Source organism: Chlamydotis macqueenii, chromosome Z (assembly GCF_036417535.1).
Source record: "Chlamydotis macqueenii isolate bChlMac1 chromosome Z, bChlMac1.mat, whole genome shotgun sequence".
Taxonomy (NCBI): domain Eukaryota; kingdom Metazoa; phylum Chordata; class Aves; order Otidiformes; family Otididae; genus Chlamydotis; species Chlamydotis macqueenii.
The window spans coordinates 12,425,547-12,444,666 of record NC_141593.1 but is presented as its reverse complement, the minus strand read 5'-3'; the positions used below and the strand labels follow the sequence as shown (position 1 = coordinate 12,444,666).

The following is a 19,120-nucleotide window of genomic DNA, read 5'->3' as shown; positions in this document are numbered from 1 at the left end:
GATAACATATTTTTCTCAAAGAATTCAGATAACTTCCACTCTCTTTAGTGTAGTTTTCTTTGTGTAGAGATGAGAGTTCACAATATGAGTTTCTTTTTCCCTAGATCTGTGATCTAGCTGTGCTTATACATGTGCATGTCTGAAAAATAGATGGAAAGGGCAGTAAATATTTTTTTTGTTAGTATCTTACACAGTTCTGAAGATGGAGTTTCCTTAACCTGAAGTCCTTTGTGACTGTTCTCTTCATCTTCTGCTGCACTAGAACAACAAAAGATCTTTGGTATTAGTATTTGGAGATATTATTATGTGTCTTCTCTGACTTTTTTTTTTTTAATAAAGGCAGTTTCTGTGAGGCAGATAAATGTAATTTTAACCAGATGATTTTGAAGTCATCATGCAGTTTATGCCTTCCATTTCTGGTATATCATATGTGTTGGTGACATTTTTCTGGAAACAGCCCATCTGAAAGACTACCATTAATGTCACTAAAATATCACAGCTATACCAAAAATAATATTAATCTTTGTTTAAGTGAAGTTCAGAGAGAAAATTTATATGAACTTGATTATATCATCGTAGTGTTTATTTTATAATTATGCACTAGCCTGTAGTCTGAGAGGGACAGCATACTTAAACTAAGTCAGATGCTTATATTACTTCTATTGTTAATTACCTTTTGTAATTTCAATTACCAGTATGTCTACAAAGTCAGAATATTTTGATGAAAAGGAAATTAATAATGGAAATTATTCTGTGCCTCATATGACTGAAGATATTAATGAAGAGGGACCGTTTGTTCAGGAGGAGTTAGATATAACATCAGAAATAGAAGGTTTGTTTTTATGTGATATCCTTTTACTATGGTCTGAGACACAGAACAGTAGGAGCTCTACTTGAATAGAATTATATGTCCATCTATTTATTTAATCAAAAAATGAAAATAAGTTTTCATTGTTCTATGAAAATTATTATTGTATCAATTTTATGTTATAACTAAATGTTACAGGATTGCTCTCTCAAGTCTTTCTGGTCAGTTTTTAACTTAATCTAACTTATTTTTGCTATAGAGCTAGGACAATGTATATTTCATTCTCTCATTTACTTTCATTCAAAAAATAATAATGCAACTGTGTGAAATATGATTTCAAAATTGTAAAAGCTGAGTGCGCATTTGTTAAGTTTATCATATTCCTACCATTAAAATAAGTGTGCTTTTTTTTTTTTTTTCTTTTTCTCCCTTCAAGTGCTTGCATCATCACTAGTAATAACACAGATTTTTAATTTGCTGAGACATCTCTCAGTCCCCTTCTCCTTGCTAGGGAGAAAGTGGACTAATGTGACCAGTTGACAGAAATCACGTAACAGTGCTGTATGTCATGTAGTTTTCTGATTTAGAGTAATTGTGTTTTATTTTGTAGAGTTCTTTGAGGAGCCATATGAAACTCCAAAGAGATCCAGTAGCTCTGTCAAGATCAAACCTGTAGAATGTGAAAGAGGAAAGGCAAGTTACCATCTTGCATGGAAGCATCAAATTACTATGAATACTCTTTTCAAAATATCCTGAATTTCTCAATATACTTAAGAAATTGAGGTCTTAAGACATTTAGGATTGGTGAATTTTTTTCCCTGCTTAAATTGATAATAAAATTCACAAGTAATTAAGCAGTAAGTGAGATCTGCTGTAAGCACTTTTGAAAACTGATTCAATGTTTGTAAAACTAAATCTATGTATGCCTATATATGTAATATATATAATTATAATGAAAACCACTAAATCTATGTAATATGTAACACTAATTACAACTATATAAGATTATGTATATAGAAAAGCATGTAAATAAAAACAAAAAATAGATGATCTTCTGGTTAACAGACCAGATTTTTATGGTGTTTTGTAATACTAGAAAGCAATACTAACAACTTTTTTTTTTCTTTAAAAATGTGTGCTGTCTCTGAAGTTGTCACAGGGTGATTAAGTAAAGACTCTTCCACTTGTTTGCATGCTTGCTTGTTTCTAAATTAAATGAATGTTGCTCCTATCTGGAAGCTCAAATCTGGATCTGTAAAGAAGCTTTGTTTTTTCGTGCATCATCTTCAGTCATAAGTATCCTTTCTTTGAAATTGGCTGAGTGCTATTATACTGAAATGTGAATTGCTATGCCATCAGTTTACTTGCCTGTAGTACACAGGGTTAGAAACAAGAAATGTATTGCAGTCTTCAATTCTACAATGCATTTTACTACAGTGAATCTTTGGCATGTGTAAAGTCCTGCATTTGTTTCAGTTTCTTAGTTTGTAGAGAGTTTATGTATATAGGATTATTTCTGTATTTTCATCTTTACCTAGTGGGGATGAGATCAGCAGAGCATATTTCCAGGGTATTATACAAATACAAGTTTGAAAATAAAAACTTGTAATAATTTCTTGAAAAGAAAGATACTCCGATGAATCATTAGGATATCTCCTTATTTCTTATCTGTAGCTGTCTTCCAATGAGTATGTAATTTGGATTATTTTGCAGTCAAATTTTTTCAAGTGGCTGATTAATCAAAAGTGTGTTTGCCTTTGGCTAATAAACTAATACTTTATTGAAGCAGAAGGAGGATATAAAACAGATGCATCTTTTTATATTCCAGCAGGTCTCCATTTCAGATGTAGATCGTCCCCAGGAAGATCTAAAGGCAGAAAAAACAAAGGAAGGAAAGCCTGAACAGCATGCGTGAGAGATTTTTTGTTGTTGTTGTTTTAGTTTATCTTTTAACTTTACTTAAAAATCTGAAGTGGTTTTGTTAATTATAGTATCAAGTGAAGTTTCAGTGGCTTCTTGCTGTTGTTTGTAGCAACAAACTCGTAGTTTGAAACAACATTTCAGTCATCTTCTCTTTCACATGTACAGACATTTCACATAAACAGAGTGCTGGGTGATGAGTGGTTATTTTAGTAATGATCACATAGAAGAGGCATAGTTTGTGGGAAGATTTATTTTATGTCTGGGAAAAGGATAGAGAATAACTGGAAAAGCTTTCAGATACACAATTCCTTCTCCAGACCTGAAACAGAAGCAGCATCTTCAGGCTAAATACAGGTGCAAAGCTGTTACTCTAGGAAATTTAAAGTTAATTTGTTGCACAACGTGGAAGAAAGAGGTTGATACCTAGGAAGCAGAAGGTGAGATAAAAATGAATATGGGCGATAAGCTTGTTAGCTCCTGGAAGACAGAGATATTTCACACAACTTAAGAAAATTACTTTGTTATGATATCTTTAAAATTTTATGTTTTAAAGTATATCTGCATTTATAATATAATATATAAAATTATAGAATCAGTCCATAAACCTGATCGTCACATTATGCACTTGAATAGGTTACTGCTTAACTTGATTTCCGTGAAGTTTTTCAAGGGAAGAAACTCTATATTCTGTAAACACAGGGCTTGTTATGTTTACCATAAGGAATCTTTTTTTTTAGATTTTTTCATTTGTTTTAATGACAGAAAAATGTAACCTATTTTTACTATTTCAGTTAGATTTCTTCTTGAATCCACCAATTGTAGTAATGAAACCTTTTCCTCTGATATTGAGTGCCTGAATATTTTAATATTTAGAAAATCTTACTATTACAACATATAAATAAATATTTCTGTGTGTATATGCTTGTTAAAAACATTTAAATCACTTAATTTTAAAAATACTTAGAATCCTGTACTATTCTAAACTGATGCATTTTTGTTTTGAAAGAAACAAAAATAACTGCACGTAGGATGCCTCTCAAGGATTTCTTATGATACTGGCTTGTGTCTTTTAGGAATGCAGATTGTATTATATTAACACTATTGTTTAAATTGAATTTTCTCTTTTGTCACTCAGATCAACCCTTTTTTTGCCTGTTCTTTCTGTTAAATAGCCAGAACCTTTTCAGTGCTTTTGTTTGAGTCAGTTTCTGATTGCTAGGGAGACAAAGCATAAATGTCAATATTTGCTAGCTCAAGTTGCAATGTAATGCAATTGAAGCAATGTAGATCAGTATAACTCTGATCAGGTGGCTTTCAGGTATTTTATCTCATACAAATTAAAATGCTTTTTCAGGAGGTTGTGAGTGTGTCTATACACGCACACATATATATATACAAATGTATATAAAAATGTATACAAATAAATATGTATACAAATGTATATAAAATCAAAATAAACAGCATAACAAATTATTGTAGTATTTACAATACTCATTTTTTCTTTATAGCATGACTCAGGTTGTTACTAGGACCGTTTCTCACTCATTCTCTTCAGAACAAGATGCAGAAGTTCCCAGGTAAGATAAACCTATGATGCTTTTATATACTAAAAAATAGACTGTCCCTGTTAAAATTTCAGTCTGAAGTAACATGATGCATAGATTTGATTACAAAATATTTGCACATATACCATATTTTACCTGCAAACTGTAAGACTAAGTAGCCTTTCCTGAAATCTCTTTGTCCTTGTCAATCATACACGCTTGCATGTTGTCCAGAATATCACATGAATCAAACATGTTAATTCAGAGCAACCTGATTTCAAGAGAAGTGATACTTTTGTTTTCTGTTTCCAGACAGAATCATTGTAGTTATATAATATATCTTACTGTAGAAGAGATGTTGTTACATAAAACACCTAAACAATAACATTACAAACTTATATTCATATTTTTATAAAATTATTAAAATTTATATGTCCTACAGCAACTACTAGGTATACATAAATATATACATAATATTTCTACAAACAGGGAGAATGTTGGAGTTGGAAAAAGAGGTCAGGAATCCATGTCAAGCTTTCACATCTAGAACAATCCTCTGTTTTTTCAGTTTAGAGGAAGATCTGAACTACATATCCCTATGGATCCCATTGCCATGTGTCTCTAATCTCATTTTCTTCTTGAGTTTTTCACACCAGCTTTTTTAAAAAAAACAACTTTTCTCAAACTTGTAGGGTTTCAGGCCATGCTTACATTTTCCAATTGTCTTCCAAAAGATTTCCTGTGCCACTTCAAACCTGTTACATATCCAAAACCTTTTCAGCTTTACTCATTAGCCATTGCTTCATGTTTCTATTTCTTCACATTTTTGGAGGCCATCCTGTTAAGTTGTGAAAAATCCTCCAGAGGTTGCCTGTACCCATAGTAAAGTCAGTATTTTTCTTAAACAGAGGAATGTCTTTTAGGTCAATTTTAATTGATGTAGGTAAAATCTTTCAGTTTCTTTATAACTTCATGTAAATCCTAACTCCCTCTGCTTTATTTAAAGACTCTACTTAATAGTCTTTAACTACTAAAAGATCTAATTGCCTCTGAGAAAATGCAATATATTCTGTCATCTGGTACATGTTATTTTAATGTTAATTGTTTTCTGCTCTGAAATTTTGTTGTTGATTTTTAATTCCAAAAATAGAGAGGCACATTTAATTATTGAAGTGAAAGTGGATCTGCCATCTCTTAATTCAGCTAATAATATCCTTCTCCATTTTCCATTAACTTTTTGGTTTTATCACTAACGAGGCCCTCTTTCTGTCAAATCATTTTTTTCTGCCTATATTTCTAGTAAAGGTAACATTTCGGATACCCTTGTGACTAAAAAATCAGATAGAACTTACATCTTTACTACTATTTTTCACTTCAGTGTCTTAGGAAGCATTAGGAAGAAGGTGTCATACGTACTTTCCAATTAAGACTGTGCAGTTTTAATTATTAAATCGTTCCTACAAATTAATTATGCTTTAGAAAAATGAAAATACCTTCAAAATTTTCTGGATTGATTTAAGACAACTTCATATAGATTGTCCTAAAAAACCTATGACTGTTTTTCGTAGTGTTGTTCTTTTCCTTCTTAAGCAATACAGAGATTTCTCTAAGTGATGGTCAGCCTTCTCAGACTATTGTGTCAACTATGTCAAGTGTTGCCTCCGATATTTCTATTTGTGCAAAGAAGCAAGAAGTCAAGGAAGAAGTCCTTACAGAAGAGAAAATAAACACATCACAAACTGTCAGGCAAATGCTCCAAGATGAAATGTTTAAGTTAGTTCAGGTGAGAGCATCTCATTACTGAAAATAGTATTCACAGTACAAACTGTGTTACTTAAAACAGCGTAGATAATTAGTGTTTTAAAGGTATTCTCTGTGTGGTTGGTTTTGAAAGAGATTTCCAGTGCCATGTAAACTATTGTGAAAACTTAATTTAGACTTAACTCTTAGTTTCGACTCAAAGTTACTAATAATAAAAGTTTGAGTGTGTTTTAGTTCACATAATTCAGTGTGCTCTGATAGTATAAATTAGGAAGAATTCTGAAGATGTAATGTCTTTGCAGCGGTACTAAGATTTAATTTTTGTTAGAATATTGAGATAATTTTACATGACCTTACATTTACTCAAACTTTACAAAAAATGTGAAGGAATTTGTCTTACTTTAGCATAACCTATCTGTGGCAAGTATTTAATTTATCTTAAAAGAAAGTCCACCACAATAAACAAATACAAATGAGTCATTATTGAAACTTTGGGATGTTGTTTATTTTGTACCTATATTAACCAGATGATGAACAGTTATAACATAGCCTAGACATAGAATTTTTGCTACAATTCCTGTTAAAATTGTTTACAGTGTTAGCTTTGTATGTATTTATCCAGCTACAGCAAATCAACTTCATGAGTTTGATGCAAATAGTGCAGTCATCCTTTACCAACCTGCCAAATGTGCAACAAATTTTGCAACAATATCAATCTGTTCACCTGGAAGGAAGCCAGCCTGTACACACTGCTGAAGGCAGTGAGTCTCTCAAAACACAACTGCCTACTCAAGAAGATAAAGGAAAACCTGGTCAAAAAAGCTCTGGTTTTCAACCAAGGAATAGTTTAGGAGATGAAAGCGACAACGGCCATATAAAAGTAGGTATATCAAAGTGTTGTTTATGAAGACTCTTCTGTGTGTCTGTTATCTGTCCTGTTAAATTAGGACATGTTTTTATAGTGATTGTTGTAGATAAAAAAGATACATACGATTTTTGTGCGTATTTAGGGCATAGTTGCTATTTCAAGGTAACTTGTAAATGCTGTTTTGTTTGCTTTTATGATTTAGAATCGTCTGGATGTGAATGTTTCTTTAAGCCTATTAGAAAACCCCAGCAGAGAAACAAGATTTGTGCCAGAGTCTCAAGATTTGCATTCTTCAGCACCTACTAAACCACTTCATCTTCTAACTCCTTCCTTAGACATCCAGAAAACACTGAAGCTTATCCCTATTGAAAAAAAAAAGACTTATTCAAATGGATTTCCTTTGCTTAAGCTTGAATCAGGTTATAATTTCCAACCACCATTTTTACATCCAATAGAAATGTCATCAGCTTTTACTAGACCACCCCCAGTACCACGAGTAGCTTGGAGTTCATCAGATTCCTTACGGAACCGTCAGTCATCATATGTACCAACAAAGAGTAAGTCAGAAGAAGATTTTAGTGTGAGTAGATATGACCCTGAGTTCCCAAGGCAAATGCTTGAGGAAGAGAAAAGATGGGCAGAAACAGTGCATAAAGGACCTCCCGAACACCTGAATCTAGATCAGTATGAAGGACAGCAAGAAGTTTCACCTCAGCAGCAGTTCTCTGCAAATGTGAATATGGACAAAGAGCTGATCATTCAGAACCTGGCTGGTATTCCACTGTTGCACTTGCAACTTGGTCCAGTACCTAGACTTCCACCAGTTGTAAAGCAGCCAATCACTACTACTTTAATACCTGTTAAACCTGCAACAAAGGAGACTGACTGCAGAGAAGCACTACAGCATACAGGAATATCACTACTCCATGCTAATTTACCTCAAAAAAATAAGGTACTGGGTTTTAATAATATGTTTTTCTAAGTTGTAGGGTTTTTTCAGTTTCATGGTTTCTTACTCGTCAAAAATAAGTTAACATTTCCGGACTATGGGATTTGGAAACATTCGGCACAGCTACCAGAAGCAATCTGGAACTAAGGTATCTTCTTATTGGCATGTCAGTATGAGGCAGACTGCAAGCTTGGAAATGTTTTTAATTTTGTTAGATTGATTCTACATTCCATAGTTCATCAACATTCAGCCCATTAGTAACGAATGCAAGGTCTTTACTATCTAAAATACTGGATAAAATTATGTGGTATAAAATAGTTCTATTTTTACAGGAATTTAAATAGGATTATTTCCAGAAATATAAAGAATGAAGTAGGAAATCCTCTTTTGTAAGGGTATAAATGGAATGCTAAAAGGTTTGGTAAGAAAATCTTATCTTCTGGATGTTGAGAACTTGATGTTTTGAAAAATGTTGTTCTGATAGACTGTCATATGCTTGCACATTCCAGTTGAAAAGAATGGAAATTATTTTCCTTGAGAGGTGCTTCTTCAGTCCTTGTCTACATTGCACAGTTCATCCTCAATTACATACAGTAGAAATGCATTATTAAATGCATTAACTAAATTTCTTGGGAGAAAATTAATGTATTTTAATTTAATTTCAGAAAATAGTTTATACATGTACACATTAGCTGAGATTCTGGTCTGTTGCTGTTAATCTACAAATTCCTACAGAAGTTGTGTTTGTATAACTGAGATCCAAACAGGACCTGCTCTTTTCATGCAGTCTGATTGGGGCTCTTCTCTCTACTTTCTGTATCATTGTTTCATTTTTACTTTTTTCTCTCTCTGTGCACTTTTAGGCACCGAAACTCATTCCACTTCAAGATCTCATTGCATTTGAGCAACGCCATGAGCATCATACTGTGCCCAGTGCGTCCTTTGGACAAGATCAAACTGAACCTATCCAGTTACTAAAAACTGATGTTGAACCATTTGAACTAAGAGATGTACAGAATAATAGAAAAAGGCAAGCCAAACTTTTTAAACAGGTCTTCATTTTGAAAGGCTTATTGATAACCTATACCTTCTAGGTTCAAAATCAGCAGGAGTTTTTACAACAGCTTCAAATAAAGTGGAATTGGATGTAATTCTGTTGGAAGAGAATAAAATAACAAATATTAGTAAAGACATAGCAGGGAAGTATAGCATTAGGACATGAAGGGGTTGTTCCTGTTACCAGGCTGATAGGAAGAAGATTCAAGAGGAAATGTTGGTGGTAAAGCTGTTGAAGAGGGCTTTGAACTAAAGTTACTAGGCAACAGGAACCTCAATCCATCCCACTCCGAGCAGTTTGGTGACAATGCCAGAAACAGATGCCCAGAGCCTGGAGACGAATTACCAGTCAGCAAGAGAGCACCTGAAGAGCAGCGCAAAGGAATTCCAGCCACTCCAGCCAGCAAGTTCGCTTCATCAGGGGCCAAACTTAAGTGCCTCTGTGCAACAGAGGTAGCATGGGGAATAAATAAAGGCTTAGAGACATGTGCCCGCCTGCAGGGCTATGATTTTACTGGCATTACAGAGACATGGTGGGATGGCTCCTATGACTGGAGTGTTGTAATGGAGGGATATAAGCTCTTTAGGAAGGACAGGCAGGGGAGATGAGGAGTGGGTGTTGCCCTCTATGTCAATGACCAGCTGGAGTGCTTGGAGCTCCACCTGGGGATGGATAAGGAGATGATGGAGAGTTTATGGGTCAGGATTAAAGGGAGGGCAGGGACAGGTGACATAGTGGTGGTCTGCAACAGGCTGCCCAACTAGGAAGACCTGAGCAGATGAGGCCCTCTATGACAGGAGCAGCCTCGTGTTCACAAGCCCTGGTCCACATGAGGGACTTCAGCCACCCTGATATCTGTTGGAATTACAACACAGCAGGGCGCAAGCAATCGAGGAGGTTCCTGGAATGCATGGATGATAGTAACTTCCTTTTCCAAGTGATAGAGGAGCAAATGAGGAGAGGTGTTGTGCTGGACATTGTTCTCACCAACAATGAAGGACTGGTGGGGAACATGGAGCTCAAGGCCAGCCTTGGCTGCAGTGACCATGAAATGGTGGAGTTCAAGATCCTATGACAGTGAGGAGGGCAAACAGCAAGCTCTCTATCTTGGACTTGAGGAGAGCAGACTTTAGCCTCTTCAGGGATCTGCTGGGCAGAGTACCGTGGGATAAAGCCCTGGAGGGAAGAGAGGCCCAAGAAAGCTATTTGATATTCAAGGATCACCTCCTTCAAGCTCAACAAAGAGGAAGTCAGGCAAAAATATTAGGAGGCCTGCATGGATGAACATAAGCTGCTGGACAAAGTCAGACACAAAAAGGAAGCCTACAGAGGGTGGAAGCAAGGACAGGCAGCCTGGGAGGAATACAGAAGAACTGTCCTAGCAGCCAGGGATCAGGTCAGGAAGGCAAAAGCCTTAATAGGATTAAATCTGGACAAGGATGATAAGGGCAAGAAGAAGAGCTTCTACAGTATAGGTTCATTGGGGATGAAAGGAAGTCTAGGCAAAACTTGAGTCCTCTCCAGAAGGAGATGGGAAACCTAGTTAGCCAGAACTTTTTTGCCTCAGTCTTCACCAGAAAGGAGACTAGCCACAGAAAGAACTGACAGATGAAGTTGCCAAGCCACTGTCCATCATATTTGAGAAGTCATGGCAGTCTGGTGAAGCTCCTACTGACTGGAAAAGGGGAAACATAATCCCCATTTTTAAAAAGAGAAACAAGGAAGACCCAGGAAACTACAGGCCAGTCAGCCTCACCTCTGTGCCTGGCAAGATCGTGGAGCAGATCCTCCTGGAAACCATGCTAAGGCACATGGAAAATAAAGAGGTGGCTGGTGACAGCCAACATGGTTTCACTAAGGGCAAATTGTGCCTGACCAATTTGGTGGCCGCCTGCGACAGGCTTACAGCGTTGGTGGATAAGGGACGACAAACTGATGTCATCTACCTGGACTTATGCAGAACATTTGACACTGTCTTGCATTACATCCCTGTCTCTAAACTGGAGAGACATGGATTTGATGGACGAACCACTCAGTGGATAAGGAATTGGCTGGATGGTCAAAGCGTTGCAGTCAAAGAGTTCCAGTCAATGGCTCGATGTTTAAGTGGAGATTAGTGACAAATGGCATTTTTCAGGGGTCAGTACTGGGACCCACCCTGTTTAACATCTTTGTGGGCGACAGGGACAGTGGGATAGAGTGCACCCTCAGCAAGTTTGCAGCTGACACCAACGCGCTGGAGGGAAGGGATGCCATCCAGAGGGATGCTGATAGCCTGGAGAGGTGGGCCCATGCAAACCTCATGAAGTTCAACAAGGCCAAGTGCAAGGTCCTGTACATGGCTCAGGGCAATCCCAAGCACAAATACAGGCTGGGTGGAGAATGGATTGAGAGCAGCCCTGAGGACAAGGACTTGGGGGTATTGGTGGATGAGAAGCTCAACATGAGCCGTCAATGTGTGCTTGCAGCCCAGAAAGCCAACTGCATCTTGGGCTGCATCAGAAGTGTGGCCAGCAGGTCGATTCTCGCCCCATGCTCTGCTGTTGTGAGAACTCACGTGGAGTACGTTCAGCTTTGGGGCCCCCAACATAAGAAGGACGTGGACCTGTTGGACTGAGTCCAGAGGAGGGCCAGGAAGATGCTCAGAGGGCTGGAGCACCTCTCCTATGAAGAAAGGTTGGCAGAATTGGGATTGTTCAGCCTGGAGAAGAGAAGGCTTGGGGTGACCTTGTAGTGGCTTCCAGTACCTAAAGGGGGCCTATAGGAAAGATGTGGAGGGACTTTTTACAAGGGCATGTAGGGATAGGACAATGGGCAATGACTTTAAACTAAAAAAGGGTAGGTTTAGATTTTATAAGGAAGAAATTCTTTACTGTGAGGGTGGTGAAGCACTGGAACAGGTTGCCCAGAGAAGTTGTGGATGCTCCATCCCTGGAAGTGTTCCAGGCCAGGTTGGATGGGGCTTTGAGTGACCTGGTCTAGTGAAAGGTGTCCCTGCCCAGGGCAGAGGGGTTGGAATGAGATGATCTTTAAGGTCCGTTCCAACCCAAACCATTCTCTGATTCTGTGTTTTTCATACTGGTACCTGTGTTTTAAAGTCTTGTCTTCTGGCTGTTTGCTGTATACTGTCTGTGAAATGCTTGCTGCTTGCACAGTGAATGTTAATAGGCTACTGTCTGCAGTGTGTATCGTCAGTCCTACTAGTAACCTTCAAAAGGAAAAGGTTATGCTCTTTCAGGATAATTCAGGATAGAGGCTCTGTTTCTGAATCCAGGCAGTGGTTAGCAAAATGCCTGCTGAAGGAATATTTTACTTTGTTTTGCCAGGGATGTTATTCATGACTTTCAAAATGTGAATTATTCTTTGTTAATTGATTACACAAACAGTTAAAACAGTTTGTTTAAGCTGCATGCACATCTTTGTTCAGTTCTTATATAATGCCAATAGGTAACTGACCTGTCACACATCTGTGTTTTCAATGAAAGAGTTAATGGCATCATTGCTTCTAGAACGGAACACTTGCTTGTCACTCTGGCAGTTGGAAACACAGACTCTAGGATGAGTTTTTCTCTCTTACCTTGGGAAAAATGGATACATAAGTAACTGCAGCTGAAGGTTAGAATACCTGTTTTGATTTTTATTAGCTGAAATGCTTGAAGCTACAATTGTCTTATAATCTGCTTATCAACTATTAAAGAAAACTTGCAACTTTCTTAATAAAAATAGTTAATTAGAAAGCTTCAGGTTTGTTTCTTCCTGGAGTGTTTCTTAGAGATTCCTTACAGGTATTTTGTGCATTAATGATTATTTTATACTACACAAAATATAGATATGGAATATTGTGAAGTTTGTACTGTTTGATGTAAATATTTTATTAGACTAGTAACAGATTTTGATGTGATTGTTTAGTATTTTTATGAGTTCCTACAACAATTTTATGTAGATTTCTGCTAGGCAAAATCAGTGCTTTGAACTGATCGATATGCAACAGCTGTATTTATATTTTCCACCTTTATTTCAGTGTATATTTCTTAATAGTAATATTCCTTAGAAAGCAACGATAGATATTTTTAATATTTCATTGTAGTTCTTATTTTTTATTTGTAATTAATGTGTCAACAGACAAAAGAGGCGCAATAAGAAACAAATGAAAGAGAAGGAGGAAAAGAAGAAACCAAGTGTGTCCTTCTGCCTAGACGACCCCATCATCAGTATTAATGATACAGTGATGGCTGTTGAATCAGAGACTGGGGTACAGAAAAATATTTTATTCTTTCCCTTTTTCCATTCAGGTATTAACTGGAAAGAAAGAAGCGGGAAACTGTGAACCGAAATAAACATGTAAATCGCTTCCAGGCTCTAGCCTAGAAACAGTGTCCATCCATCTTTCATTCATATACTTGCATTTCCTGTAGATAAGAGATGTATTTTTATAAAGTATTCCAAGGTTGCTTTTGGTTTTGTGGGACAGGAACTTGTCTATTTTTATTAGATATTTATCTGTATGTACTTTAAAAGTAAATATAAACACAAATGCTACTTGCTTAAAAAAAAAAGTTTAGCCTAGCAGTAATGCTAGGACAAATGATGCAGGCATTACTCTTTCCACGTGAGACTAGATCATGACAATATAAGAGTGAGGATGGGAAGCCTGAGGTCTCAGTTGTGTCTCAGTCAAGAAATGGAGAAGAGAGACTTCCCTGAGCTAGGTTTTGGTTTATGCATTTCTACTGTTTGTTAGCCTAGACGTTTTTGATATTTTGTAACTTCTTTGGAGGTTATCCTTGAAAGTACCAGATTTAAAACTAGATCTCTATGCAGAGCAGCAGATTCTATTTCTGGTCCATACCATACCTTCTTTGAGACTTGCCTGTCCAGCACAGCAGCTGGAGAGCCTCACCAGACCTGGGAGAAATTAATTATGATACAGCAGAGATAGCATATACTCAAAGAAGAATGAGGAATTTGTGTTACTGAAGATCACCCCAAGGTACATATGGGAAAGAATGGTCATAGTCAGTAATTCCACTAAGTTGGAGTGGATCAGAAGAATTTAAAAAGAGGGTAAGAAAAGTATATTATAATGATTTATTTTTTTTAATCATTACTCGAGGGAGGTATATTAGAAAGTTAACAGCATCAAGAAAGCTTTAATTGGCTTAAACTGTTTAAGATTTTAATAACCTTAAACTATTTTTTAAGATAATTCTTTTTCTCCTTATATTAGGATCAACAAGCAAAATCTACAGCTTGCCTTCAAGATGGTTTTTTCACTTCAGTAGGCAAGTACAAGTCTTTTTAATGCTTTGAGTGCTCAAATAAAATAAATCGAGGAACAGAAGTTTGTTAGGTTTCAAAGGAAAACTCTATAGTAAGACAACATCAAGAGTTAAAAACTCAAATTTTGTAGTCTGTGGCCAGTACATCATAATGGCTTATGGGAGCTTTCCCCAGAAAATTAGGAAAACCTTTCAAGATGTGCAACAGTTATTCAGTCTTTTTTTCGGATAGTCAGTTTTCAGGGGATTGGTGTGGACATAGATGTAGGCAAATTTAAGATCGCATATCAATTATCTGTAAATTCAGAATAATTCTTCTGAAAGCTACAGAATTATTTTAGGTTAATTATTAAGTGATAATCTTGTATTTATGTTTATAAATGATGGACTCCATTAAATACCAGTATGTTGAGTGAATTTCAGTAACTGTGATTCACAGTGATTTCTGTTCATGTGATTCATCAGAAGAATGCTGTAAGCAATGCTTGCAAATTCTAAATTGGTTTGTTAAAAGATACTATTCCAATTTTATTTGCCTTACGCTAATTACACAAAATTTAAGGCTCTTATATTTAAAAGAAACAGTATTTCTAGCTCACTAAATGAAGATCGTGCCTCTAGAAAGATTTGCCTCTTTCTAGTACATTAATTCAGCACAATATTTAGTCCTATCAGAGGACAAATTGCAATCTGTTCTCTGAAGTTTGGCCTTAGAGAAGTAATGGCTTACAAAACGCTGTAGAAACATCACTAAAGAAAGAAAAGTATACTTGTCATAAATATTTCCTCCCTTTTAAAATAGGAAACAAATTGTCATTGTATAGAATACTAAAACATTTAATTAAAAAATTACATGTCCAAACTGATCCTTGACTTCAATTCAATGTAACACTGTAAGTTTTAGTACGGATACATATTCACATAAGGCAGGTAGTACAAACTTTTCTTGATATCATTCATAAAGATAGAGAAAGGTTAAAATTAACCTGTCAGAAATGCAAAGAAAAATCTGTTGGAGTGCTTAGTTTTGAGTTAATGTAATTGCTTTCGTAGATTTCTAATTCTTGAATTATTTGTAGACACCTATTGTGTATTATCACATTTTAGATACAAGGGGGGAAGCAATTACTACTTCTGCAGATCTACATTACATGGCTTCTACAGGAAAAAAACCAGCAGAAACTCAAGATGCAAGTACAAATACTCACCCAAGTAAGTACTACCTGTGTGACCTACAGCAACCAGCTATTTCTGGTATTGCTTCTTGTTAATTGTGATATTTGGTCAGTTTCCAAAACGAAGTTTTTAAAGGGAAAAACAGTTTTTCCTGATGTAACTTTTTGTTTCAAAAAAGATATTAAACTAGAACATACTGGAATATAAAGTACAAAATATTAGTTCAAGTATTTATAAAAATATTACTGATGCAATATGTAAGTTTCTCCACATGCTTTCTGTATGTCAGTTCTAATGTGATTTGTTCTGACAGCTCCTTTTAACTTAACTTGACTTTATCTAAATACATTTTAGACAATGTTTCACATGTGACTGAAATTGTTTCCCTGCCTCTTTCCCCCACAAATTTGCTTTTATTCAGAGCTGGGAAATCAGAAATGTATATTCAGATAATGCCATTGGTGTTCTTTACTTTCCTTAAATTCTTGTGTTTTGGTTTTGTGGTTTTTTTTCTTATCAAGTGCTCAAATCGTACCAGGATGTTGGAATCAGTGCTGGAAATGAGGTTTCTGAAGTTCAAAAAAATGAATCAGTCATGTCTGTTCCTGTGTCAGGTGTGGCTTCAGTCTTTCTCTACTTCGTTTGTTGTTCGGGTAGTCCATAAAAATATTACAATTTTAACATGTGTTTTGTACATGAGGTAGCTTAATGCAGGATATGGATAAGAAGATGCTAATTTATCCAACTTCTTGAAAAAAAAATGTGAAATATAATACTGTTGATGAAAAGCTTGGCTGGAGTTTTTCACAGTGCACTGTAACCATGTTTTTTTATTGCTGTATGAGGAGGTACATTTGTGGATTTTAGCTTGGTTTTAGTGCCAGTTAATCTTGTGGACTTGGTGTTACATAGACCAAAGGGATTGACCAGTGGGATGTTAAGACAAATCACAGTTCCACATGAAATGAAGCTGTAGTAGCTGAGCTGATTATACAGTTGTTCAATAGCTGTATGCCAAGTAACAATGTTTCAGTCTCATGTAGGAATTTTATTCCTAATCGGTCATCTTTTGGATTAGTTTGTAGAATCAAAAAAGAAGGTGACTTTGATTTGGGGCTAAAGAATATTTATTTTGGTTTGGATTTTCTTCTCCTAGTTTATATATCTTTGATAAATTGTACTACATAGAACTCAGTACCTAAGTATTTGCACTGTGGTACCAAGGGAACTTATTAATTTTTTTCCTTTCTTTTAAAATTCAACAGTGCTGTTCCATTTGGAAGATTATTTTACTACATTACATTACTTACTTGCAGATAGTTTATCTGAGGTCTTTCTACCTGAGTACCATTATTTATTTGGATCAAGTAAAGATGCAGATTTTAACTTTTTTTAACCTATGCAGGAGGGAGTTGGAAATGAATAACAATTTAGACTGCAGCATGTTGCTTTGATTTTAATCTTTGGAATATTTTTCTCTAATTTATCACCAAATTTAGTAATTTATTGTTAGATGCAAACATTAAAGAAACCTATTAAGCTATATTGTCTGCCTGTATTTTTAAAAATAAATGCTAATAAAAGCTTTTCTTACAATTTAGAGAATGTAGACCTGTTTCCAAATAGTTTGTCTGAAGTTTCATGGCTTTTACTGTAGATATTATACTGACTATTACTCTTTTCTTGTAGAATCATCTAGTGCCCCTGAGATGCTACCATCAGACACGTATTTAAACCTGAGATTCCCCACTGAAGTGAATGAGAAATCTGTACCATTCTTTCTGTCAGATGCACCTGATTTGGTTAGTGGTCCAGTGTACATTTGGTTAAAATAAATTTTAAGTATATTGTTTGTCTTACGTAATGAATTTGGGCTCTTTATATCTGGATGAGCCAGTTGTGTAATACCATAGGGAAAATTGTAGTTATTTTGTCTCCAAAACAAAAAACCTCTCAACTGAGAGTGGTAAGATGTAGACACAGGAAATGGTTAACAATGTAGTGTAAACAACATATGCAAAACATGTACTATATAATTCTTATTATCTTGTTCTTGTTTAGAGTGAACGTGAATATATCAATGTAATTGACATTGAAGACAGTGACATCCTTAACAATTTGCCCATGATACCTGAGTCTGCCGAAGAGATAGATACTGCACAGCAAAATGAGAAGTTTGAAATTCCATCTACTGCAAAACTTCATTACATGGCAGCTTCTGTTACTAATGCAATTCCAACTGAGACGATTCAGAAGAAAGGTAAACCGTTCTGGTTTTAAACCAGAAAAAAACCCCTATACACTTTTATTGTAATACTCTTACCTCCCACAGAAAACCTGCTGCCTTTCCCCAACTCAGCTCCTGTTTTTTTAGGCTTACACATCAAAACATTTGTACATTTGACTTATTTTGTGATGATTCCTGCCTCCTAAAACATACTATTAGGTATAGTACAGCTATGCCTAATTACTTGCAGTACTTAAATGTTTGCAGTTTATTCAGTGATGTTGGTGGACTCTTTTTTGTTTGTTTGTTTCAAGATGATCGTCTGAAAAACGTATCAAGCCAAGTGCAAAAGGAAGATAAGAAGTCAGATTCTGCTAGAGGTAGTGTAACTTGGACCACAGTACATGAAGATGACAGAACTTCTCCTTCTTCTGGGCTTCCATCCAAAGTAATTGGCAAAGAATACTTTTCCATAAAGCAGCAGGAAATGGATATGCAACTACAGACACTACAGAACATAACAGAAAATATGGAGAAGGATTTCAGAAATACCAGACTGGTGAGTTCTAACTGATAACTGTTGTGTCTGAAACAGGTTATTTTGTAAGTTCTTTCCAGTAAATATAAAATTTACATTTTGTAATGATGTATTCTTGAATCTGTTTAGTTTATATTGAGGGTTATCAAGAATAATATACAGTTCTTTCACATTCAGTGCTGCAGCTGTTGGCTGGCATGGTTACTTACGGTGGACCAAATGGTGACCAGAATGATGATGTTCTTAGTGAATGGGCAGAATATATTTAAATTCCTCTGTAACTGGGAAGATGGAATAGCACGAAAGTTCATGCTAAGCAAGAAACTTTCTTTGGCAAAGAGTTCTGCAGTTTTGCCTCTGCAGAATATTATGTTACTATTTCTGGAACCTGTTCCTAGTTATTTCATAAAATATTTGCATTTTTAACATCTTTATAAATCTAAATATGTAAGTAAAATAAATGCATTTTGGACATAGTATATTCAGATGATCTTATCTATAATTCAGGAATTACTATTTTATAGATCATGAGAAAAATAACAAGTTAAAAATTTTCAACAGACTGACCTCTTAATACCATATCTAGTTTAATTTGCCTAAAACTCCAAGTGTGGCTGGCTTTAGGTGCATGTGAAATGTGGTAAGCTGGCAATTATTTTTTCACATTACTTTGACTTTTTTATTAAGTTTAGAACAAACTGGGAGTAAGTAATCTAAGAATGAGCTAGTAGGTTCTGATTTTACCTAGCTGGTAAAAAAAATGTTTTTCTTTGCACATCAAGAAGAATAAGTCCTGGAGAGTTCCTGGAGAGCTGGCTTAGTATAGAATGAATTCAGTTAGCACTGTGTAATTCCACAGCATCTGCTTTTTGTATAATCATTCAAACTAATAGTGTCCATTACCTGTTCTCCCATGTATTCATGGAAATGTAAGGAGCTCAGTGTGTCACCTACTCACAGTTATTACACTAACATGGATTATTTAATCAC

The 19,120-nt window shown here is 35.6% G+C and overlaps 1 protein-coding gene across 1 annotated transcript in view; it reads left to right on the top strand.

Annotated features, from left to right (window-relative positions):
- CPLANE1 (ciliogenesis and planar polarity effector complex subunit 1) overlaps positions 1–19,120 on the top strand; it is a 64,641-nt gene that overhangs the window by 32,447 nt on the left and 13,074 nt on the right. The window contains exons 27-41 of the mRNA XM_086770047.1: positions 696–832; positions 1,419–1,501; positions 2,640–2,719; positions 4,240–4,308; positions 5,866–6,058; positions 6,659–6,916; positions 7,107–7,856; positions 8,717–8,883; positions 13,033–13,162; positions 14,138–14,192; positions 15,297–15,401; positions 15,887–15,979; positions 17,055–17,167; positions 17,427–17,625; positions 17,907–18,151. Of these exons, the coding sequence (XP_086626173.1) occupies positions 696–832; positions 1,419–1,501; positions 2,640–2,719; positions 4,240–4,308; positions 5,866–6,058; positions 6,659–6,916; positions 7,107–7,856; positions 8,717–8,883; positions 13,033–13,162; positions 14,138–14,192; positions 15,297–15,401; positions 15,887–15,979; positions 17,055–17,167; positions 17,427–17,625; positions 17,907–18,151 (2,677 nt within the window). The remainder of the gene's footprint in view (positions 1–695; positions 833–1,418; positions 1,502–2,639; positions 2,720–4,239; positions 4,309–5,865; positions 6,059–6,658; positions 6,917–7,106; positions 7,857–8,716; positions 8,884–13,032; positions 13,163–14,137; positions 14,193–15,296; positions 15,402–15,886; positions 15,980–17,054; positions 17,168–17,426; positions 17,626–17,906; positions 18,152–19,120) is intronic.